The sequence below is a fragment of the Elephas maximus genome, chromosome 7, assembly GCF_024166365.1.
Source record: "Elephas maximus indicus isolate mEleMax1 chromosome 7, mEleMax1 primary haplotype, whole genome shotgun sequence".
NCBI lineage: Eukaryota > Metazoa > Chordata > Mammalia > Proboscidea > Elephantidae > Elephas > Elephas maximus.
Genome location: NC_064825.1, coordinates 11654254 through 11680107, shown reverse-complemented (window position 1 = coordinate 11680107; position 25854 = coordinate 11654254). Strand labels below are relative to the sequence as shown.

General features: G+C 40.8%; 2 protein-coding genes across 2 annotated transcripts in view; one reads left to right on the top strand and one right to left on the bottom strand.

Annotated features, from left to right (window-relative positions):
- The window catches only part of LOC126078699 (solute carrier family 35 member F2), a 405637-nt gene extending 386089 nt beyond the window's left edge, over window positions 1-19548 (bottom strand). Inside the window, exon 1 of the mRNA XM_049889371.1 lies at window positions 19461-19548. The gene's annotated coding sequence lies outside the window, so the exon portion shown is untranslated. The remainder of the gene's footprint in view (window positions 1-19460) is intronic.
- Window positions 19549-19670: 122 nt separating this feature from the next.
- CUL5 (cullin 5) overlaps window positions 19671-25854 on the top strand; it is a 124128-nt gene continuing 117944 nt past the window's right edge. The window contains exon 1 of the mRNA XM_049889362.1: window positions 19671-19760. Coding sequence (XP_049745319.1) covers window positions 19737-19760 — 24 coding nt within the window. The 5' untranslated portion in view covers window positions 19671-19736. The remainder of the gene's footprint in view (window positions 19761-25854) is intronic.

Below are 25854 nucleotides of genomic sequence, written 5' to 3'. Positions count from 1 at the left end.
GTGGGTCCATCACATGTCTCAACAGCTATGCTGGAAGCAGGCATTTCCAAGAACAGTTAGTACATATGGTGTGGTAAGGAGCCCTGGTGGTGTGATAGTTAAGCACTTGGCTACTAACTGTAAGGCTGGAGGTTCAAACCCACCAGCTGCTCGAGGGAGAAAGATGTGGTAGTCTGCTTCCCTAAGGATTACAGTCTTGGAAACCCAAAGGACAGTTCTACTCTATCTTATAGGGCTGCTATGAGTCTCAGCAGACTTGATGGCAACAGGTTTAGTTTTGGTATATATACAATAATTATCAGTAGAATCATTTTTTAAAAGGATTTTTTTTACAATAGATTAATTGATATACAATTTACATGCCATAGAATTCATCCACTTAAAGTTTACAATTCAGTCATTTTAGTATCTTCAGAGTTGTGCAAACACCACCACAGTCAATTTTAGAACATTTTCATCACCTCAAAAAGAAAGCCTGTATCCTTTAGCTATCACCTTTCAGTCTCCCCATTTTCCTCCCCCAGTCCTAAACAACCACTAATCTATTTTCTGTCTCCATATATTTGCCTATTCTAGACATTTCACATAAATGGAATCATACAATTTGTGATATTTTGTGACTTGTTTCTTTCAATTAGCATGTTTTCAAGATAGTCGCATCATTTTTAATAAAATTTTCCCGTTATATAATAAATACTAGCTCATTGTACAAAATTTGGAAAATACAGAGAAATAGAAAAATGGTAGGGGGGGAATCACCATTAGACTCATTCCCCCAAACAACTGTTTTAATATTTAATATATTTCCTTTTAGTAATACAAGAACACAGTCACATTGCAAAGAAAGAAAGAAAAAAATCAAACAACAAAGAAAAAAAATCAAACAACATAGGGGTATATAAAATAGGAAGTGAAAGCCTCTTTTAACCACTTTTTAGTTTTATGTGCATCCTTCATGTCTTTTTCCTATGTATTTACATATACATAACCAAAAAAACCAAATCCTTTGTCAATGAGTCAATTCCGACTCATAGCGACCCCATAGGACCATAGGATTTCCAAGGAGCAGCTGGTGGATTTGAACTGCCAACCCTTTGGTTAGCAGCTGTATCTCTTAACCACTGCACCATCAGGGCTCCTATACATACATACACATGTATATAAATGGCAGGAGGGTTATGTAAATGGGATCAGTCTGTAATATTCTTCTATAACTTGCTTTTGGTACATAATATGTCTTGGGAATCATTATATATCAATATAAAATAATTTTCATTTTGACAGCTTCGTAGAGAACCCAAATATGGAGTCAAATAGCATTTATTTAATCACTCCCAGTAATAGACATTTAGATTATTTCCAATGTTTTGCTACTATGAACATCTTATGAACATCTTAGTGCACATGTTGTTGGGCAAATGTGCAAGTAATTTTGTATGATGAATCCCTAGAAGTGAACCTGTTGGGTCAAAGGTCATGCACATTGCCAAATTCTCCTTACGAAGAGTAGGCCAAGTCACACTTTCACAGAGTTTATAAGAACTTTTTTCCTTCATATCAGTATTAAGTAATGGCAAAAATTTGACATATTGACAATCTGACATTCTCATTTAATTTGCATATTTCTGTTCTGAGACTGAACATCTTTCATAAATTTATCAATTTTTTTTGGTGAATTGCCTATTTATATTCTTTTACAATTTTCAACTGGATTGTTAAAGAGTTTTATTGATTTTAGGAACACTTTTGTTTTTTATTTTGAAAATATTTCCTTCTAGCCTGTTATTTGTGTTTTTAACTTGTTTATTCTATCTTTTGTTATAGAGAGGTTTTCTTTTTAGAAATTTCAAATCTGTTTTTTTTTTCCTTTGTATCTTCTAGGATTTATGTCTTGATTTGGAACTTCTTCCCTAGCCTCAAATTATAAAATACTCTCCTATGTTTTGTTTATGTTTATACTTTCATATCTCAAAATTTGTTTACATATGGTATGATATGGAGGTTTTTTTCTGAATAGTCCATTGTTCCAATGTCATTTGTTCCTTTCTCCAAACATCTTAATTGCCATCTTTATCACATAAGATTTATGTATCTATATTTAGCTCTATCTGTATCTATACAGAATGTTCCCAGACTATTCTGTTCTACTAATTATTAGTCTATTGTTGAACTAATATCACATTTTCATTTACTGAAGTTTTAAAATATGGTTTGGTAATGACTGAGACAGTTGCTGTAAGTCCCTGTTACCCCTCCACAAGGAGCCCTGGCTGCACAATGGTTAAGCGCTCGGTTGCTAACCAAAAGGCGGTGGTTTGAACTCACCCAGCGGTTCTGTGGGGGAAAAGACCTGGCAATCTGCTCCTGTAAAGAAGCCTAGGAAACCCTATGGGGCAGTTCTACTCTGTTCTATAGTGTCCCTACGAGTTGGAATCAACTCTAGGGCACACAACAATAACCCCCTCCAGAACCTAGATTGTGGTCTCTAAATACTTTTTCCTATTAAAAAGAACCAGAGCTCTTCGTTGAAATGACTGATTGGTGATTGAGGGCAGGGAATGTACAAAATGGGCCTGGACATCCTGTTGTACCACAAAGTAAGGAAATTATTAAAGAACACTGGAAACATGTCAAAAGGACTTAGAAGCAAACCTGCAGAGGCCAAAGCTGGGACAACAGGAGCATCAAAATAAGTAATACTTGGAGTTAAATCACATTAAATATTTTTAAGTCTACGAGTTAAAAATGATACTAAGAATTCATTGCATAGTGAAAGGAGTCACTCCCACTTCCAGTCCATGATTCTCAGACCCATGTATTCTGACTATGGGGGAAATGGTAACATATACTGGTCTCTGATTATTCAAAGCTTATACTGCATCCTATAAGACAGAACCCCATCCTTTCATGGTATTTCCAGGCTGTGTAACTGAGTGTTCAGTTAGGCATATCACCTTTCAATTAAGCCAGTTGCTTCTGGGTGATGAGAGATGTGGTAATACCAGACAACTCCATAGGCACGAGCCCACTGCTGCATTTCCTTTACCGTGAAATGAGTTCCTTGATCAGACACAATGCTACAGAGGATGCCATTAATGTGGATAAGGCATTTTGCGAGTCTATGGATGGTAGTGCTGCCAAAAGCATTGCAGACGGCGAAGGTAAAACCATATCCAGAATGTGGATAAACCTCTGCCTCTTTCATGATGGAAAAGATCCAGTGTAATTAAAGGCCATGAGGTGGCTGGTTGGTTCCTGCGTAAGGGTACCCAGGAGCACCCCTGGACAACCTCTTTTGCTAGGAGGACTCACAGGACTTGGCATATAGTTGTAATCATGGCTATGACTTACTGAACTGAAAGGATATCAAGCAAAACCAGCAAAGTGAAAGGCACATGGGGCAAAGTTTGTGGGAAATCAGGTGCAAGAGTCCCCTCCCAGGGGAGTCACACAGGACACACTTATATTCCCCAGCAACAAGTTGTGACAATACCTGTGAAATGTTGTCTACTAGGGAAGCTCATTATAGACTCAGCATCCAGGATTTTTGGGGAGGCTAGTCAGGAGGAGGTTGCCTGGGTAGAGCAAAAGGTTAAGTGCTCAGCTACTAACAGAAAGGTTGGTGGTTTGAGTCCACCCAGCACCTTAGAAGAAAGGCGTGGTGATCTACTTCTGAAATGTCACAGCCATTGAAAGCCCTATGGAGAGCATTTCTACTCATGGGGTCATCATGAGTTGGATTCAACTCAATGGTTTTTTTTGGTCATGGAGGCAGCCTCTGCCTGGCACATACCAAAATTCCAGACTTCCAGGGGGAAAGCAGGTGTTCAGCATAAATCATATTGTTTATATAAGATTTTATGTATAATGAGCCATTCATCAGTTCTGGGAATGGTGGGAACCCTCTTGAAATCCAGGTTCCCAGATGCCAGCAAAGGGCCAATTATCTGGGTATGCCCAGTATGTTACAAGAGTCCTCATAAGAAGAATGCAACAGGGTCAAAGTCAGAAAAAGGAGAAGGCCTTGTAATAACGGACGCAAAAAGAAGTAGAGTCAAAGAAGATGCTACACTACTGACTTTGAGGACAGAGGAGGAGGCCACAAGCCAAGCAGTAAGGGCAGTGTCTAGAAACTGGAACAGGCAAGGGACAGATTCTCCCCTATAACCTCCAAAAGGAATGCCAGCCCCATAGACACCTTGATTTTAGACTTCTGACCTTCACAACTGTAAGAGAATCAATTTGTGCTGTTTTAAGCCACTTAATTTACGGTAGTTTCTTATAGTAGCAATAGAAAACCAATACAGTAGGCATATGGAGTTTCACTGTACTACTTTATCTACTTTGGTGAAATTTTCTATAATAAGTTTTTTTTTTTACACATATAAAACAAGCATTGGAAAAGTTAACATGGGTTGGGCAAGCCCTTTGTTTTTTAATTTTTTTGCTGTTCTTGCACATTTTATCTCTCAGATACATTTTTTAAGTGGTTTATCAAGTTTCAATAAAAAAGATCATTAAAGACTTTATTGGAATATTATTGAATATCCAAATTAATTTGGGAAAAATCATACCAAAGTTAAGTGTAACAGGATGTCCCTGCTGGTCTAAACTGATTGTTGTGTACATCTAGTGGGTCCCTTCTCACTTGCAGGAGTTGAAGAAGGTATATGTTCTCCAATCACCCTGCCGATGACTGGGTGGGTGAGTTCTACGCAGAGAGAAAGGAGAAAAATCTCTCACTCTTTGGCCTCCCTTTCATGACGCATTCTCAGCATAGCTTTACTACCAGAATGTAGATATTTAAAGCCCTGTTTGTCTTCTTATGTTTGTTATCAATTGGCTCATATTTAGCATTTCTAATTATAGTCTCTGAAATCACCACTACATTGCAGATAGCCCACTACAATGATGGAGCTTAATGTTGCTGGAAGAACACAAACAGAATTGATTCTGAGCATTTTGAAGCATGTCTGGAGACTCTGAACAAAACAAAGCAAAAAAAAAAAAAAAGACCCCCCCCAAAAAAATGAGGGGCAAGGGTGGAGGCTGCTGGGAAAAGATGCGAAATTTAGGCAACAGTATTGATGTGACTTCATTGCTGAAACCCGTAAAGTCTGAGGATACTTTAATGTTATGAGTAACAAGCAGTTTTCTAAGAAAAATACAACAGGACACATCCTTTGCACTATAACTACTAGATTGCTTTGGTACAGCAAAGAATATTCTAATGATTTCCTTCAGATTTAATTCAAATAAGAACCTGAGTTTCATCTAGAAGGTAAATCTCTAAACTCTGTTACTAAAAACATATTTTCTCATAGTTCATCCTTATCTTGTATTGTCTAAACTGAATTTAAAAATAAAGTAGATAAGGCTTTTAAATTATAGTAGGTTTAATTAAAAGTATTATTCTAGAATTCAAAAATAAAATTCTAATTTGACAAGGTCTCCAAATTATTGTTTGAATAGAAAGTGTTATAACTGCCCAATAGCTGCTAATTTTTGTTTCTTCTACTTAGTGCTAATTAGACAAGATAAAGTTGTTTGGTTTTTTCTGGTATTGGGAAAGTGAATAATTATTTGTGTAATTATATACAATGAAACAAGTATTAGAAGCATTGGTGCGTGTGTGTATGTGTTTTTGTAGAGTTTCTCTGAAATCCCCCTTAAACCAACGAGTCAACCTTGTAATCTCAGGTACCAGCTCCTGCCACTGTAGTTGGCTGACCTACCACTAGGGGAGCCATTAGATTTGAACACTCCCCATTCCAGTTGCTTTAAGCACAACAGTGGCTCGTGGAGGGCTCCAAAATGTGAGGCTAAGGAACCTGGAGTTAAGACCTCAGACGTGCAGGATCTCCCTGTGGAGGAGAGTTTCTAGCTGCTGGAGAATCAATTTAGTTGATGAGGAAGGGCAAAGGGGTTGGCCTGACTTGGGCACTGGAACAAAGAGGTTCAGAATATAAGGAAACAGGTCCAGCAAAAAGGTCAGAAAACCAGGATCCATCTCAAGTTTAACCACTCCTCTCTTCATGAAGAGAGTTAGGGTACATTATGAGAGTAAGGCAGGGGAGGTCCACAGCTGTGGAAAAGGAGCAAATTAAGAACTGCGCTATCATCCTAAATGGACAGAGTCTGAAAGCATTCCCCTTGAAAATGGGAACCAAATAAGGATGCCCTTTATCACCATTCTTAGTCAACATTGTGTTGGAGGTCCTAGCCAGAGCAATTAGGCTAGAAAAGTAAATAAAGGGCATCCAAATTGGTAAGAAAGAAGTAAAAGTATCTGTATTTGCAGATGATATGATCTTATATACAGAAAACCCTAAAGAATCCACAAGAAAACTACTGGAACGAATAGAAGATTTCAGCAAAGTATCAGGACACAAGATGAACATACAAAAATCAGTTGGCTTCCTCTACACCAACAAAGAGAACATCGAAGAAGAAATCACCAAATCAATACCATTTACAATAGCCCCTAAAAAGGTAAAATACTTAGGAATAAATCTAAACAGAGATATAAAAGACCTATACAAAGAAAACTATAAAACACTGCTGTAAGAAACCAAAAGAGACCTACATAAGTGGAAAAAACATACCTTGCTCGTGGATAGGCAGACTCAGCGTTGTGAAAATGTCTATTCTACCTAAAACGATATACAATGTAATCCCGATCCAAATTCCAACAGCATTTTTTAATGAGATGGAGAAACAAATTACCAACTTCACATGGAAAGGGAAGAGGCCCCGGATAAGTAAAGGATTACTGAAAAAGAAGAACAAAGTGGGAGGCCTTACTTTACCTGATTTTAGAACCTATTATACTGCCACAGTAGTCAAAACAGCCTGGTACTGGTACAACAGATACATAGACCAATGCAACAGATTTGGGAACCCAGACATAAATTCATCCACCTATAAGCAGCTGATACTTGACAAAGGCCCAAAGTCCACTAAATGGGAAAAAGACAGTTTCTTTAACAAATGGTGTTGGCATAACTGGACATCTATCTGCAAAAAAATAAAACAAGACCCATACCTCATGCCATGCAGAAAAACTAACTCGAAATGGATCAAAGACCTAAATATAAAATCTAAAACGATAAAGATCATGGAAGAAAAAGTAGGAACAATGCTAGGAGCCCTGATACATGGCATAAACAGTATACGAAACATTACTAATGTACAAATACAAGAAAAAAAAAAAAGAGAGAAACTAGATAACTGGGAGCTCCTAAAAATCAAACACTTAATGCTCCTCCAAAGTCTTCACCAAAGACAACATATAAGCTGGGAAAAAATTTCGGCTATGACAAATCCAATCAGCATCTGACCTCTAAAATCTACAAGATACTGCAAAACCTCAACAACAAAAAGACAAAATACCCAATTAAAAAATGGCAAAGGATATGAATAGGCACTTCACCAAAGAAGACATTCAGGCAGCTAACAGATACATGAGGAAATGCTCTGGATCATCAGCCATTAGAGAATGCAAATCAAAACTACAATGAGATACCATCTCACCCCAACGGGGCTGGCATTAATTCAAAAAAACACAAAATAATAAATGTTGGAGAGGTTGTGGTGAGACTGGAACTCTTATACACTGCTGGTGGCGATGTAAAATGGTACAACCACTTTGGAAATTGATTTGGTGCTTCCTTAAAAAGCTAGAAATAAAACTACCATATGATCCAGCAATCCCGCTCCTTGGAATATATCCTAGAGAAATAAGAGCCTTTACACAAATAGATATATGTACACCCATGTTCATTGCCTCACTGTTTATAACAGCAAAAAGATGGAAAAAACCAAGGTACCCATCAACGGATGAATGGATAAACAAATTATGATATATTCACAGAATGGAATACTACACAATCATAAAGAAGAATGATGAATCTGTGAAACATCTCATAACTATGGAGGAATCTGGAAGGCATTATGCTGAATGAAATTAGTCAGATGCAAAAGGACAACTGTTATATAAGACCACTATTCTAAGAACTCAAAAAAAGGTTTAAACACAGAAGAAAACATTCTTTGATGGTTACGAGGGTGGGGAGGAAGAGAGAGGGGTATTCACTAATTAGATAACAGGCAAGAATTATTTTAGGTGAAGGGAAAGACAACACACAATACAGTGGAAGTCAGCACAACTGACTAATCCAAAAGCTAAGAAGTTTCCTGAATATGGCCAAACACTTCGAGGGACATAGTAGCTGGGGCAGGGGTCTGGGGACCATGGTTTCAGGGGACATCTAGGTCAACTGGCATAACAAAGTGTATTAAGAAAAGTTCTGCATCCCACTTTGGTGAGTGCATCTGAGGTCTCAAAAGCTAGCAAGAAGCCATCTAAGATGCATCAATTGGTCTCAACTCACCTGGAGCAATGGAGAATAACGAACACCAAAGACATGGGGAAGATATGAGCCCAGGAGAAAGAAAGGACCATGTGGACCAGAGATTCCATCAGCCTGAGACCAGAAGAGCTAGATGGTACCCCAACCCGAAACTACCACAAATGATTGCCCTGACAGGGAACACAACAGAGAATCCCTAATGGAGCAAGAGAAAAGTGAGATGCAGACCTCAAATTCTAGTAAGAAGACCAGACTTAATGGTCTGACTGAGACTGGAGGAACCCCAGAGGTCATGGACCCTGGATCCTCTATGAGCTCAAAACTAAAACCATCCCAACTCTTCAGACATAGACTGGACTGTAAGACATAAAATGATACTCATCAAGAGTGTGCTTCTTAGCTCAAGTAGACACATTAGACTACGTGGGCAGCTCCTGTCTGGCGGGAAGATGAGAATGCAGGGGGGACAGGCGCTGGTTGAATGCACATGGGAAATACAGGGTGGAGAGAAGGAGTACGCTGCCACATTGTAGGGAGAGCGACTAGGATCACATAACAATGTGTGTATAAGTTTTTATATGAGAAACTGACTTGAATTGTAAACTTTCACTTAAAGCACAGTTAAAAAAAACAAAAAACTGGAGCCTGAGTCTTTGCTAAGGCAGCCTCAGGGGAAGAAGGAAGAATCTTGTCCAGAAGTGAAGGTTCTGCCTCACAGGAAGGACAAGCAAAACATGCCTGGTGCATTTTTCTGTTTAATGTTTTTCTCTGAAACCATCCTTCAAGAAGAGTATTCAATCACAAATCAGAAGGCCTGGGTCTAGTCTCAGTTTTGTCAACAACACTAGCTGATAAGGTAGAAGATAATCTGACCCCCCCACAAATTCACAGGATGTAAGCTGGTCAACCCAAGTTGGTTAAAATAGCTATTTGTTCCAAAAATCATATACCTAATTACTGGTTTTTCAAGTATTGATAATTCTGGTGCCTTAGGGTGTTATTTTGCAATATTTTGAATCATTAGACATTTCTGCTATTTCTCAGCATTTGGGAAAGTTTATTTTCTGTTACGTAAGCAGAATAAAAAAATTTTTTTTTTTAAGCAGAATATTTAAGCCCCATATATTTTAATTCAGCATTGGCCAGAAAATATAACTGAGGCATAAGCTTTAGGCATTGGTTAACAACTGCTAATGAAGAACCTTAGAAGAGTAGGTGACTATTCACCAGTTGCTTTGAGTACCTTAGCCCCTAAGTAACCATTAAAATTTGTTTGCCAGAATTTGCAGTACTTCAAATAAGCCCACGTCTCTCTTCAGGTTCCTGCCTCCTTTGGCAAGGGTCAGGAGAGTTCTCATGAGCCCTGTGGATTTGGAGTAATACTGCCCACTCCCCAACCCACCAGCTTCTACTCTTACAACTACAGCTGAGAAAAGGGGCCCCTAGAGCTCCGTGTACTTCTGGTAAGTGCCCTTCTCCTCTTTTCCCCCTCACACTCACCCATTCTCTGCCTTTCTGCCATTAAAGCCAGCCTCATTTTGCCTTTAGCCTCGTTTATGTCAGTCTCCACAAACAGCCTGGCACCTAGGCTACCCTTCATCCCAGTACAGGTCAGGACCTTCCCCTTCCTGATTCCATCTCCCATTCACTGCCTCTGGACAGTCAGTGAAATCCCCCGTATCCTCAAACTCTTCTATTAATGCTTCCTGTACTTTTTTTTAAAGTGAAACTTGGTTCCCCCCAAGTCACTGCTTCTCCCTGTAGCATTTTCACATGATGGCCGGATGTACTACTGAGCCCAAAGTTCGGATGTGGGTTCTCTTTGCTCCCCAGTGCCACTTCCAGATCGTCCTCCCTTCTACATATTCTCAGAAGGAATACATATATGTTATTTTAAAATAATTACTGGAAAGAGTACTCTTTCAGCACCTCAGATTAGGTCCACAATCTCTAATGTATAATTTGGTAACTTTACAACATGCCAAAGGACCGCTAATTCTTCCCCCCGGCCCCCACCCAGAGGTACTGAATAGAGAATGTATTACAGTAACGTACTTAGGGATCCAGGAGTCCCTGGGTGGTGCAAATGGTTAACATGCTCAGTTGCTAACAGAAAAATTGGAGGTTCAAGTCCAGAACACCTCAGAGGAAAGGCCTGGCTATCTACTTCCAAAAAACCAGCCATTGAAAACCCTGTGGAGCACAGTTCTACTCTGACACACATGGGTTGCCACGAGTCAGAATCCACTTCACCACAACTGGTTTCGTTTTTGGAGCTGGGTACCTGCTGAAGTTTCCTGGCTTGTAACAAGGTGATGGCAGTGGATATGGGGTAAGGGGTAGAATGGACGGATTCAGGTAATGTTTTGGAAACAAAATCAAGAGGGTTTGCTGATGCACTGGCTGTAGGGAAAAGGATGAAGGAAGGATGATGCCTAGGTTTTTGGCCTGAGGATGGTGCATTAAATTGAGATGGGGAAGCCTTGGAGGGGTGGGAGAGCAACAGGTTTGGGCCATGGAAAGGTGAGGAAATAGCAGTTAAGGAAGAGGGAAGAAAATCAGCCCTATTTTGCATATTGTCAAAAGATGAAAAAACTGAACAAGCAAGGAAATTGATTTCATTTCCACTATTGCAACAGAGAAAGCATCTCAGATTGGAAGATCAAAGTGTCTCAGCAGGGTGGTTTTGACTTAAACTTCTGTACAGAGGAATAGACAAGACATAGACGAGGTGATTTTACAGTTGGGATTGTTTTGGTAACCAGGGGGAGTCTCAACCAGTCAGATGAAGAAGGAATGTTTATCTTTGCATCTACAAGTTTTGGGGGGGCAAAGAGTTCAGCTAATCATTTACGAGACAAAGAATGGGAATTCGTAGGGTCTGTGTCTGGCCTTGTCACACAGCAACAAGGGAGTCATCTGCAAGTCTTATGAGTCGTTGGAAACAGTGGACAGTGGGTTTTACCTAATCTAATTCACATGGAGAAGGGTGGTTTTCTGCAGTAAGCCACTTCCGAAACACTGAAAGGTAGGACAATTCAGCAAACGAAAGATTGGGGGCATGAACCTTCACTGTTTTCCGGGAGCACAGGGCTCAGGTTAAGTTCAATACTGTCCATATGTTAAACTTGAGATGTTGGAGATCTCAGGTAGAGATGTCAAGCAGGTGGCTGGATACATAAGTATCCATAAGAGAGAGGTTTGTCTTTAACTAGAGCTGCCACAACAGAAATACGGCAAGTGGATGGATTTAAAGACTAGAAATTCATTTTTTCACAGTTCTAGAGGCTAAAATGTTGATTCCTTTCTTGTTGGTAGCCACAGGTGTTACTTGGTTGCTTAGCTTGAATCCTTGCACGCCATCAGTCTTCTCCCATGTGTGTCTTTACGTCTATTCTAGACTTTTTATAACTCAGAAGTGATTAGGCTTAAAATCTACCCTACACAGGTATCGCCTCATTAACATAACAAAAGACCTATTTCCAAACAGGATCACATCCATAGGTACAGCACATATTTTGGGGTGACACACTTCAGTCCATAACAAGGTTCAAACCTAGAAATATATATTTAAGTCCTTACCATTATAAATGATATTTAAAACCACAGGGCTGGATGAGATCACTAAGGGAGAAATTATATATAGAAAAATGAGGGTCTAAGATGGCACCCAGAAGAACTGCAACCATAAAGGTTAGGTAGAAAAGAGGCTGGCAAAGAAGATAGAGAAGTAGCCAAAGCAGATAGAGAGGTAGGTAGGAATCAAACAAGTGAGTTTGGTGCCACAGAGGCCAAGAGAGGAGAGTGTTTTCAGAAAGGGAGAGTAGAGAACTGTGTTAAAAGTTGCTGAGAGGTAAGATCAGGGTAGTGACCATTAGAATTGACAAAGGAGTAAAAGAAGCAATTTTTTAAAGATAAAAGATACCTCTGAACATGTTCTTTATGTTTACAGAAATAAAATAGGTGTCTCAGTTATCCAGTGCTGCTGTAACAGAAATACCACAAGTGGGGGGGCTTTAACAAACAGAAATTTACTTTTTCACAGTTTAGGAGACTAGAAGCCCAAATCCAGGCTGCCGGCTCTAGGAGAAGGCTTTCTTTTTCTGTTGGCTCTGTTTCAGCTTTTGTTCCTCGTCTCTCTGGTGATCTCCACGTGGCCCGGCATCGATTCTCCCCCATCTCTACTGGTTTGGTTGCTTGCTCAATCTGCTCTTTTTATATCTCAGAGATGACTGGCTTAAGAGACACCCTACACTGACATGGCCTTGTTGACATAACAAATAAAACCCATTCCCAAATGCGATTACATACCATTGCCATCAAGTCCCCATTCCCAAATGCAATTACAACCACAAGTATACCATTGCCATCAAGTTGATTCTGACTCAAAAAGACCCTATATGACAGAGTAGAGCTGCCCTATAGGGTTTCCAAGGCTGTAAATCTTTATGGAAGCTGACTGCCCATCTTTCTCCCTCAGAGCTGCTGGTGGGTTTGAACCACTGACCTCTGGTTAGCAGCCAAGCGTTTTAGCCACAGCGCCACCAGGGCTCATTTTGGAACCAATATTTATAACACATACTTGTGGGGAACACAATTCAATCTATAACAATAGGAGAGAGCAGAAAAATGATGATACAAGAGAGGCAGAGGATGGCTAAAGGAAGACAGTCCTTGAAAAGGCAATAGGAGATGGGATTCAGGACACAAGCAGAGAGAGGTTCCACCATTGGGCTGAAGAAGGGACCTTTCCAACAGTGTAATAAAGATGAATTAAAAGATGGAAAAATGAAAGTTCAAAGATTTGGTGGGAGAAAAACAAGGAAGATGTCATTCATTTTCACGGTGAAGTACAGATGGGGGTAATCCACTGAGTAAGGGAAAGGGGCATGAGATTATGAAATGAAGTAGGTGTGCTGGGGAGTGGAGTGAAAGAACAAGTCCACCAGGAAAAAACATGATGGGATTGTTGGGTAGTGTCCAAGTACCCATTCAAAGTCTGAGTTTATGAATTTAAAGCGAAATCACTCAACTTGGTTGTTTGCTTTTCCCTAACAATGCCCAGTGACCTAAGTATAGGCAGGAAAAGATAGAGAGGAGGGTTCATTCAAGGGTGTAATTTTATTACTTACATATAGTGGACAGGGAGAGGGATTAGGTTGTTGAAGACATAGGAAAGTAATTATGTAATGTGTATACACTGGACGGTGGGGGTTTCACTCCTGATCTAATACCAGGAGTAGAAATCTTAGGATGGTTCTCTTCGGTCTCACACAGTTGCCGGTGGGGCTTTCACTTCCTTACTTTCCTATGCCCCCAGCCATCCACCTTGTTCAGGGTCTCATTTTTTGGAGGGGGTAGGGTGGAGCTTAGAAGTGTTTTTGGCCATAGAAGAAATCATCCAAAAAGAGTAGTCCCCATGGTCTGAAAAAGAATTAAGTTACAGGTGGTTGTTTTACAAGCAATATTTTAAAAGGTAGCCACTTCTGAGATGCCCTCTCCCAAGAAATACAACTACCACACCCCTCAGCACAGGCAATGTGTGGCACTCCCTAGCACAGCAAAGAAGGATCTTCTGGTTTAGGTAGAAGGATAGGAATCCATATAGGGTATGATTACATTCTAATTAGGCTTAAGGCTGGGTTTAGGGTTGGCTTCCACGGGTCCTTCAGGTGCCAGGCAGTGGTACAGCCTTTTGAGGCAGACTTTTTCTCTCTGTGTGGTAACCAGAGGCCTAGGAGGCCCTAATGGATATTCTCTTCCATCTGTTGGGTCTGTTCCCTCCTCCCTCTCCCAAAACCCTATGAACTCCTGGCACTTTACCTAGCTTTGTTTTGGTTGTTTCTTTTTTCAAATTGATTTTTTTAAAAAATTTTTTTATCGTGCTTTAGGTGAAAGTTTACAAATCAAGTCGGACTCTCACACAAAAATTTATAAACACCTTGCTATCTACTCCTAACTGCTCTTCCCTTAATGAGACAACACACTCCTTCCCTCCTCTATTTCTTTTCGCGTCCATTCGGCCAGCTTCTGGCCCTCTCATCTCCTTCAGACAGGAGATGCCAACACAGTCTCATGTGTCTACTGGATCCAAGAAGCTCATTCTTCACCAGTATCATTGTCTACCCCATAGTCTAGTCCAATCCCTGTCTGAAAAGTTAGCTTCAGGAATGGTTCCTGTCTTGGGCTAAGAGAAGGTCTGGGGACCACGACCTCTGGAGTAATTCTAGTCTCATTTAAACTGAGTCTTGAATCAACATATACTTTATTGATTAAACTTCACTCATTGTCTTTACATATGCAGAGACCTTTTTTTTCTTGCAACTTACGAATCAAAAGCTCTGACTCTATAGCTATTGTGCTTGAAACAGACTTCAAAAGCCTATTTTGGAAGTAGTGATCTCAAACATCTTGGAGGCAATGGATGAATCAGGGCCTGCCAGTAATTCTTTAAATTTCTATAAGAAAGTGTGAAAAGAATAAGCACAAAAATATTTTTCAGTCATTTATATCATACTGCTGAATAAAAAAAAGCTGTTAAAACACGTAAGTAATATAGCGCCATTTGTGGGATGAGAAATAATTATATAAATTCACTAATGCTTGTCTATGCACAGAATGTCCTAGGGATTCAGAAGAAACAGTGGCTGTCTCTGAGAAGGGAAAATGGATGCCTAGGGATCTGTGGAGGGAACAAGGCCTACTGTATTTTTTTTTAAATTTCCCCTATGTTTAATTATGAAAAATTTCAAATGTAGCAAAACTGAAAGAATTTTACAGGAAACATCAGTATATTCACCACCTAGTTTTTAACATTAACATTTTACTATACAAAATGTGGAAATTCTCAAACAGTATCATTAATATCACACGCAAGTAAAATTTTGCTGAAAATCATTCAAAAGTGGCTGCAGCAGTACATCAACAGTTAATTGCCAGAAATTCAAGCCGGATTCAAAATAGGATGTGGAACCAGGGACATCACTGCCAATGTCAGATGGATCCTGGCTGAGAGCAGAGAATACCAGAAGGATGTTTACCTGTGTTTTATTGACTATGCAAAGGCATTCGACTGTGTGGATCATAAAAAATTATGGATAACATTGCAAAGAATGGGAATTCCAGAACACTTAATTGTGCTCAAGAGAAACCTGTACATAGATCAAGAGGCAGCTGTTCAAACAGAACAAGAGGATACTGTGCGGTTTAAAGTCAGGAAAGGTGTGTGTCAGGGCTATATCCTTTCACCATACCTATTCAACCTGTATACTGAGCAAATAATCTGAGAAGCTGGACTATATGAAGAAGAACTAGGCATCAGGATTGGAGGAAGACTTATTAATAACCTGCATTATGCAAATGATACAACCTTGCGTGCTGAAAGTGAAGAGGACTTGAAGCACTTACTGAAGTTCAAAGACCACAGCCTTCAGTATGGATTACACCTCAGCATAAAGAAAACAAAAATCCTCACTACTGGACCAATAAGCAACATCATGATAAACAGAGAAAAGACTGAAGTTGTCAAGGTTTTCATTTTACCTGGATCCACAATCAATGCTCATGGAAGCAGCAGTTAAGAAATCAAATGTGACACTACATTGGGCAAATCTGCTGCAAAAGACCTTGATAAAGTGTTAAAAAGCAAAGATGTCACCTTGAAGACTAAGGTGCGCCTGACCCAAATTACAGTGTTTTCAATCACTTCATATGCGTGTGGAAGCTGGACGATGAATAAGGAAGATCAGTGAAGAATTGATGCCTTTGAATTATGGTGTTGGCGAAGAATACAAAATATACCACAGACTGCCAAAAGAACGAACAAATCTGCCTTGGAAGAAGTACAACTGGAATGCTTCTCAGAAGGATGGCGAGACTACGTCTCACATACTTTGCACGTGTTATCAAGGGGGATCAGTCCCTAGAGAAGGACATCATGCTCGGTAGAGGGTTATCGAAAAAGAGGAAGACCCTCAACGATATGGGTTGTGTAGCCGCAATAATGCACTCAAGCATAACAATTGTGAGGATGGCGCAGGACCAGGCAGTGTTTTGTTTTGTTGTACACAGGGTTACTAAGAGTTGGAACCTAACAACGACAACATACTTGCTTTATTTGCTTTCTCAATTTTTCTATCCCTCTTCTGCTTTGATACATTTCAAAGTAAACTGCAAATATACCTTCACTTCCCCCTAAATTCAATATTAATATCATTAACTAAATTCTCAGGTGCACATTGTGTATTTCTTTCACAGCATTTATCACAACTCCAATTAAGGAATATTTGGTTTGTGTAACCATGCTTAACATCTGGCTCCCTGACTAGACCATAAGGTCCAAGAGAGCAGGGGTCTTCTGTCTTACTTAATCCTGCATTTCTGGTGTCTACTGCATAACAGATGCTCAAACAAGTATTAAATATTTAATGGGATTCTTTAAGTAGGGTCATTAGTTCATTTATTCATCAATTGTTACATCACATTTTGTCACCTCACTTCTCTTTTAGGGTGCATGCGTTGATTATAGTCTAACCTAGAGTCTTACATTTTAAATTAAGCAGTAGAACTGGACTAGGGTTGAGGATAACCCAGTTGCACTGGAAAACATAATTACATAAAGTTTATTGACTAGGCCTTTTTTGTGAGGCCAGCTGAGTAGAGGTGCTAACTAAGGCATGGCTGCTTGAACTAAAAAACTAAACCCATTGCTGTTGAGTCAATTCCGACTAACAGTGACCCTACTGGACACGGTAGAGCTGCCCCATAGTTTCCTAGGAGTACTCGGTGGATTTGAACTGCCGACCTTTCGGTTAGCAGCTATAGCTCTAACCACTATACCACCAGGGTTTCCATGGCCATTTGAGGAGGGCACTAATGAAAAGTTTGTATTGGCCATTGCAGTTTCCACCTCCAGATGTGAGAGATTATTCAGCAGTTTAAAACTAATTACCATAGGCACTATTTTCCATAGGAAGGCCCCTACAACTGAGTGATCTTGGCCAGGTCATCTCTATGAGCCTCAATTTTCTCATTTGTAGAACAAAGATGATCTCTTAAGTTTAGTCTCCCTTTGTTAACATTCTGCCAGGACATTATAGGCATTGTGGCTCTTAATCATTGTTCTATCACTCAGTAATTGTTTAAGTTTGACTAGGTTACTCTCTGAAGGAGCCCTGGTGGTGCTCTGGTTAAGCACGTGACTGCTAACCGAAAGGTTGGCAGTTTGAACTCACAAGCTGCACCACAGAACAAAGATGTGGCAGTCTGCTTCCATAAAGGTTAGAGCCTTGGGAACCCTATGGGGCAACAGGATTGCTATGAGTCAGAATCAGCTTGATGGCAATGGGTTTGGCTTTGGTTTTAGGTTACTCTCCATCAATTCATTTGGATTAAATGAGATTTCAAAAGCCTTCTAAACGATCTTCCTGTTTCTATTCACTACACAGTAGTCAGAGTAATCAGATTAAAATGGGTTCTAAACCCTGCAACGATTTCCCATCTCATTTAGAATAAAAGCCAGCAGTTTAAGGGGGCGCTGGTGGTTCTGTGGTAGAATTCTCGCTTTCCACGTAGGAGGCCTGGGTTCGATTCCCAGTCAATGCACCTCATGTGCAGCTACCACCCATCTGTCAGTAGAGGCTTTCATGTTGCTATGATGCTGAACAGGTTTCAGTGGAGCTTCCAGAGTAGGTAGCAGGACTAGAAGAAAGGCCTAGTGATCTACTTCCAAAAATCACTCATAGCGACCCTACAGGACCCACAGTTTCCAAGGAGCGGCAAGTGGATATGAACTGCTGACCTTCTGGTTAGCAGCCAAGCTTTTAACTACTGTGCCACCAGGGCTCCATAAAAATCCTATGCATCGCAATTGTCCAATCCCCAAATATTCTGTTTTGGGTCGGGGGCAAACCTGATGGTAGCTAAGAATAACAGTGGCCTACAAGGTCCTATGGAAACCCTGGTGGTGTAGTGGTTAAGTGCTATGGCTGTTAACCAAGAGGTCAGCAGTTCAAATCCACCAGGCGCTCCTTGGAAAGTCTATGGAGCAGTTCTACTCTGTCCTATAGGGTTGCTATGAGTTGGAATCGACCTGATGGCAGTGGGTTTGGTTTGGTTACAAGGTCCTATATGATCTCACTACTCTCCTTTCTCTCTCTGCTCCAGACACACTGACCTGTTTCTTGGATGCTCTGGGCACCCTGCCATCTCAGGTACATTCCCCTGCTTTTCCCTCTGTCTGGAATGCTCTTCCCCCACATATAGTATGGGCTGGCTCCCTTACCTCCTTCACATCTTTACTCAAACGCCATCTTTTCATTGAGGCCTACTCAGGCCACTTTACTTAAAATTACATCTTCATCCCCCCTTTTATTTTACTTCATAGCTCTTATTAATTTGTAACATATTATGAATGTAAGAATGAATACTGTTTGTAAACACATATAATACAATGCCAGCTATACTGTTCTCTGTACAAATTACATTCTCTTGTCTAGGCCAGTGGTCTGTGGTCTGAGGGGATAAAGCTTGAGGACTTAGGGTTCAGCATCTTTTAGGAAAATATGCCTTAATGCAATCCAGGACTAATACTCATTCCTCGACAATCTTTTACAGGATATCTAAGTGCCACGCGCTCTTGAATAGAAACATGAACAGTGTCACTTTGGTGCATTCATTCAACAAATATTTACTGGGCGCCTTGTCTGTGTCAGTTCTGACTGAAGACAGCTGCTACAAGCATTTCGGGATCACACAGTTCCATCCCTGAAAACCGAATCCCCAGATTGGGGACGGGGAGTGGGGGGAGCACGCCGGGAAACGCCGGGTCCCGCCAGCAGAGGGCGTACTCCAGCCCCCTACGCGGCCTCCGGTCCCACCAAGGCTCCAGGCTCCCACGCTCGCTCCCGTGCGCGCCCCCGCCCGCCGCGTCACGTGATGCGGCCGCGGAACCTGAGCTGTGGGGCCTAAACCGAGCTAATTTCGTTGCCGGTGGCCGCTGCGGGGGCAACCGTAAAGGCTAATCCGAAGGTGTGAGGGAGGCTCGTGGAGTCGATGCTTCCTCAACCACGTCAGGTCGGCTCCCGTTACCTTTTCACCATTCGCTGCTCTGGTCGCCCTGAGCGTTTGCATGAGCTCTTTCGTGTGGAGAAGCTCCGGTGACCATGTAGGCGGAAAGAGTAAGGAAGCTCCCGGTGCCTGGTCCAAGGTCAGCGCTGTCGGCACGCCGCTCCCGCGCCCACCACACCCTCGGTGCGGGGCCCATCGGCCGGTTGGCTCTGGTGGGAACTCCGGCCTCCAGTTGTGGCCTGGTCCAGCGCCCCACGAAATCTCGCGCTGTCTCGCGAGAGTGTAAGTTGAAGGAACATGGCGACGTCTAACCTGTTAAAGGTAAGACTCTCAATGCAGCCTGGCTTTTACTCTGTGACTGCCGGGTTCAGCTCTTCAGATAGGCTAGGTTCAGGTTCAGCAACGAGATGTGTGAGTGTCCAGGGGCTGCCCACCGGAAGGGAATCAGCTGCGACTGCCGCAGAGGAGCGGAACGCGGGTGCCTGGCCTTGCGGCCGAGAGGCTCTGGTTGTCCCTCCCGCCGGTTGCCCGGCGTGTGAAAGGCCCGGCTGCGGGCTGACGGGGAGCGGTGCTTGTAAGGGACCAGCTCTGGCCGGGAGGCTGAATGCTCGTACTGTGGCCTGAGGGATTGGGCCGTTAGTACTCGTGGGGTCTCAGTTTCTTCTGAAGCAAGAGTCTAAGACGAATAAAAAGAAAATCAGTAAAATGCTGCCTAACAGGTTTCAATGACCAGACCCCCATCTCCTCAATCCCTGTTTTCCTCATTTGTACGAAATTCCAAGTCAGACCGAGCAGTGCCTCCAACCCCACCCCCTTCCTCCCTCCCTTTTCCGCACGACGCACCTTCCCTCCTACCTCCCAGGCCCCTACCTCCTCTTCTTGAATTCTTGTTTTTCCTTAAGAAACTGCTCCCCCCTCCACTCACTCACCCCCGCCCCCATTACAGCACCCAACCAAATGACAGCTGATGAAGTGCTACCATCGTTTTAGGGCTTAGGAAAGTTACCTTATCAAAACGTTTAGTTTTATGTGTTTGGGATGGCAAGGTAGATCTAGGCCCAGAGGGACAGGTGCTCTACCGTCAGTTAAAAAGTTTGAAAGAGAATGAGGAAGACATGGTACTAATTCGTTCTGTGTTTGTGTTTATAGTTAGGAAACTTTTCCTTAAAAGCATTGACTGAAATGTGGATAGTGATCTGCTCAGGAAACATAAAAACAAAGGATAAACTGTTCCTCCCTCAGACCCATTATTATGCCTTCAGGCAGTGTGGATGGATAATAGAAAATAATATTAAAATATACCGGATGCTCACCTTTATGTCTTCTTTAGGCCACTGATACTGATTGCTTAATAGGTGAAACTGTCCTATAAAATGAAAACCTAATTTTACGAACTTAACAGGCAGTGTCTTGCCTTTTAAACTCGACTGCCTGAATTTCTGCAACTTACAAGCTGTATGGCTTTGGGGTAGTTTCTTAAGCCTGACTTATCAGTGAAAGGAGGTTATCAATAGCACCTATTTCATAGGAACATTGTGAAGATTAAATGAATTAATGTATGTAAAATGCTTTAAACAGTACCTGACACTTAATTCGTATACCCGTACCCGTTGACATCCAGTCAGTTCTGACTCATAGCAATAGTATAGGACAGAGTAGAACTGCTCCATAGAGTTTCCAAGGAGCGGCCGGTGGATTTGAACTGCCCGCCTTTTTGGTTAGCAGCCCAGCTCTTAACCACTACGCCAAACCAAAAAAACCAAACCCGCTGCCGTCTAGTTTATTCCGACTCATAGCAACCTTGTAGGACAGAATGGAACTGCCCCATAGGGTTTCCAGGGAGTACCTGGTGGATTCGAACTGTTGACCTTTTGGTTAGCAGCTGTAGCTCTTAACCACTGCGCCATCTGTTTCCACCACTACCCAAAAAAAAACACATAAATTACTGGAACTATTTCTCCATCTGTCCCGTTTCTTTAAGAACTAATTTACAGGAGTTGAGCATCCCATCCTACTCTGCTTTCTTTTTCTAACAGATGGTATAGCAGAGTTGTAATGTATTAGTCCAGAAAGAAATTCGTTAACTTCTGAAGACTATTGTTAATGCGTCAGTGTTTACTAGCAGTAGTGTATGTTATTAATCAAAATGTGTTTAAGAAATAATTGGGTTCCTACCTTGTGAAGTTTTTGACCTGTTGATTACCTGAATATGAGGCAAGCTCTCCTCCTTGCCCCCCCATACTCAAAAGAGTATTGTTTGAAGGAGATATAAAAAGTATTGTTTGGAGGAGATACAAATCTGAAGCTACTTTAAGTCAAAGTTAGTAAATGGTTACCATGTAGAGATTATGGATCTACATCTATGGGATACACATATAGAATGGAAAAACTGCCGTAACGTATGCAAAGTGGACATTTAGGCTTAGGTTAAAAGATCACAAGACTTCAAAAAGTGCTACAGTTCAAACAGCTTGTAAATAAAAGGAAGTTAACATGGTTTGAAGAAAACTGTTAGGGGGCTCAATCACTCTAGTGAACATGAAGACACAGATGCCAAAGATACATTGGAAAAATGTCAATAAAATTACTTTATAAAATGTTGACTAGGAAAAAAGCAGAATTTCTATATGAATATTATTTTATATGGTATGTGATGTAAAATCTGTATAACTAACTTACTATGATAGGTATTGTAAATAGACATTTGATTCTTTTATCTATATCCACAAAAGTTTATGTACTCAAGTTGGCCTGAAAACCTTTTTTTCCCTCTCCTCATTGGGAGATAGGGGGGATAGTCATATATTAAAAAGTAGATAATCATAAAATAGGAAGACTGAGAAGTTTATCTTTTTGGAGAAATGTAGTGAGACCCTGTCAGATAGATCTATAACATAATTCTTAGGAAACTTATATTCCTAAGTTTAATAGAGACAGGGCTGGCTAGGGAGTGATCAAATTAAAATTAGCCTCATTTTCTTTTTTGACAGGATTAATAGGCTTGTAGAATTCTCAGGAATGCCCAGTTTGGTTCCTGGCCAGTATACCTTAAGCACAGCCACCACCTATATGTCAGTGGAAGCTTGTGTGTTACTATGATGCTGAACAGGTTTCTGTGGCACTTCCAGACTAAGATAGACTAGGAAGAAAGGTCTGGCAATCTATTTCAGAAAATCAGTGAAGACCCTGTAGATCACAGTGGTCCCATCCTGTTGTACACGGGGTCACGACAAGTTGGGGGCCGACTCGATAGCAGCTAACAACAACTTTAGAGAAATGCCCTAGACATTGTGTAATTAGGCTTCACCAGGACATGTTTGAGACAATTATTATGTCTATATGGTCAAGATGGAGGAATGTGGGATGGATGAGAATACAGTCATAGAATTTGATTCCTTAACAACCGTACTTGCAGAGCGATGAGTAATAAATCACCATCAGCCTGAGAGAGGCCGTTAGTGTCCTGCTGAAAGAGTCCAGCCCTATCCTGTTGGATGAAGTTTATTGAATTTGTGGATGACAGACAGTTCAGAGGGACAGCTCATATGTTGTGAAAGATAACAAGTTTTCAAAACTTTCTTGGTATGAAACGTACTGAGTCATAACTCAGTGCAAAAAAAACACCTTTTTTGTATTGAAATATGATTTAGTAATAATCGTAATCTCTTTTTAAAACAAGTAGATTACTGCTTAATCTTGGAAGTTTATAGATATACAAAGATTTGTGTTGTACGTTTTGACATACACAGTTATCAACTGCTTAGGGTTGTTACAGTTCCCAAAAGTTTGCGTATTCCTACTTTATTATCTCTGTCGTTTTTCCTTACCTCTCCAAGTGTATCTGTAGAACATTTGCAGGATAATAGAGTTTCATCTTCTGCTTTAGATTATTTTGTTAACATACAGTTTGGTTTGTTCCTTTATTTTTGCATTGTAGGATTATCATCTGGGCTTTCAGTGCTCGTTTTCTTCATTTCCAGTTAGTTATCTTATTCCAGATAGCAGTTATTCAAAACTTTTTTTGCTGAGCTTCACCCCTCTTAATTCTTAGAAGATTACTTTACCCAGCTAGTTGGAGTGTCCTTAAGTTACTTGATTGTTACCAGAAATTTTTCTAGCTTCCCCTGTATTCTCCTTTCCAAACCACCTCCTAAATTGCCTCCTTCAACCTATTCTTGTTGAGCCCTCCTTTTTTGCCCCCCCAGGTCTTAGCGGCATGTGCCCTCTTTTCTTTCAGACTCCTTTCTTCTCAAATCTGATTCTGCCTCAAGCCCCTGCCCTTTTCTCTCTTTTCATTCACTATTACAGCTTTTGGAAAAGCACCCCCCATGTATTATAATTTATATACCTTTATAATTCTTCCTCTCTCTCAACTTACTGTGATCTTTCCCCGGGCATTGTATTGAAACTGTCAGTCTTAAGAGCATCAACAACCGCTTGGTTGCCAAATGAAATTCATCCTCTTTTCTGATATTGTTAATCACTTCCTTTGCTGCCTTTTTGGTTTTTGATGACATTATCTTCATGTTCTGCTGTCTTTCAAATCACTTATGTTTTCACTGGCCTGCCTCTCTCCTTCCTGCCTCCTTCCCCTCTCACCCTAAGTATGATTTTTTTTTTTTTTTCTGAGACAGTCTTAACTCCCATGATTTCACTGTTTTTATCTCTTAATTCTGATCTGAGCTCTAGACCAAAATGCAGTTCTGACTATATCACCTTCTTGTTCAGATACTTTTAATAGTTTAAATTCCTTGAAGTCTTTTGAGCTTGGTCATCTTTTCACTAATAACTGTAACTTGCTAACGCTCTATTTCTCTTTCTGTCTCTCACTCTCTCTGTCTCTCACACACACACCCCTACCTATTTGGCTGGTTACTTGTTGGTTCTTTAGCATACCAGGGTCGTCAAGACTCTATGTTTCCTGTTTCTTCTCTAGAATGACCCCCTCCCCTCAACATTTGCCTGTTAAAATTTTATTTATCCATCAAGAATCAGCCCAAATACCTCTTTTCTAAGTGCTGTCAGTTGGAATTAACACTTGCCTTCTCTGCATAGCAATGGCACTGCCGTCAGTCTCTTCTAGCACCTATGTCTTATATGTTTTTTACAAGACCTGTTTACATACCTAAGTCCCTCTCTGGATTGTAAGCCCATTAGTGCAGGGACTTTATTTTATTAATCTGTGGATGCCTTACCATCTAATCTAATCTAGTGTGGTGATCTCTCATATTAGGTGCTCTGTAAATGAGTGATAATTGATTAAAAAGAGAAAAGTAATATAGTAATCAACACATCAGTAAATGAGTGTTGATTGGCTAACAGGAGGAGTTCCTGGCTTTATCCCCTTCTTAGATAGAATGGGAGAGAGAAGGGCAGAGGAGTATAAAATCAAACCATCAAAGGAATCGTAAAGTTTAAAATGAAATATAAAGCACACTGCTTTTCTCACTGCAAACTTTTTGATCCTTTGGGGCAAAAGAAAATGGAAGCATAAGGGAACAATTCAAACCATCTGTAGAATTTATTCGTTATTACAGTAATTTTATTAGGTGTCTATGTGCAAGGTAGAGTCCCTGGGTGGTACAAATAGTTAATGTCCTCAGCTGAAAGGTTGGTGGTTTGAGTCCACCCAGAGATGCCTTGGAAGAAAGGCCTGGTTATCTACTTCTGAAAAACCAGCCATTGAAAACCGTATGAAGCACAGTTCTGCTCTAACACACATGGAGTCACTGTGGGTTGGAACGATTTGAGAACAGCTAGTACGTGCAAGGCACCATGAAGGATACAAAGATGTATAAAAAAGATCCATGCGCTTTGGGAATTTACTGTATACTGAAGGAGATAAAGAAGTACTGATGATTTACTATAAGGCAAGAATTTCAGGAGTGTTACTCTGTGCTATGTGGAGGAGATGGAGGCAATCACTTTTGGTGGGATGATTAAGGAAAGTTTTGTGGAGAAAGCATTGGAGCTGAATTATGAAAAAGGAGTAGGATTTTGGTACGTGGCGATTAGGAAAAAATATGGTAGGAATATAGACTAGATCAGTTTGGCTATGGTATAGGCAGGACTACAAGCCGTGTTGCATTCTGTGTGAATGGTGCTCCTTGGAATTGTGTAGCATAGTAGCCAAAATACAGGAAAATAGTAGGAGATAAGAGTACAAAGGAAAACCAGGGTCAGATCGTGAAGGGTCTTCAATTCTAGGCAAGGAGTTTGAAATAAAGCTCTGTCAGAAACCAAAAACCAAACTGTTGACATCGAGTTGATTCTGACTCATAGTAGGTAATGGGAAATATTTGGAAAATATGTGAGCAGAGATATACCAAGCCCTCAATGTCTTTTTGGGCACATGAAAGCTGTTACTCGTCATTACCTACCCCTTTTGGGTTTTTTTACTATGTATGTACTGAGA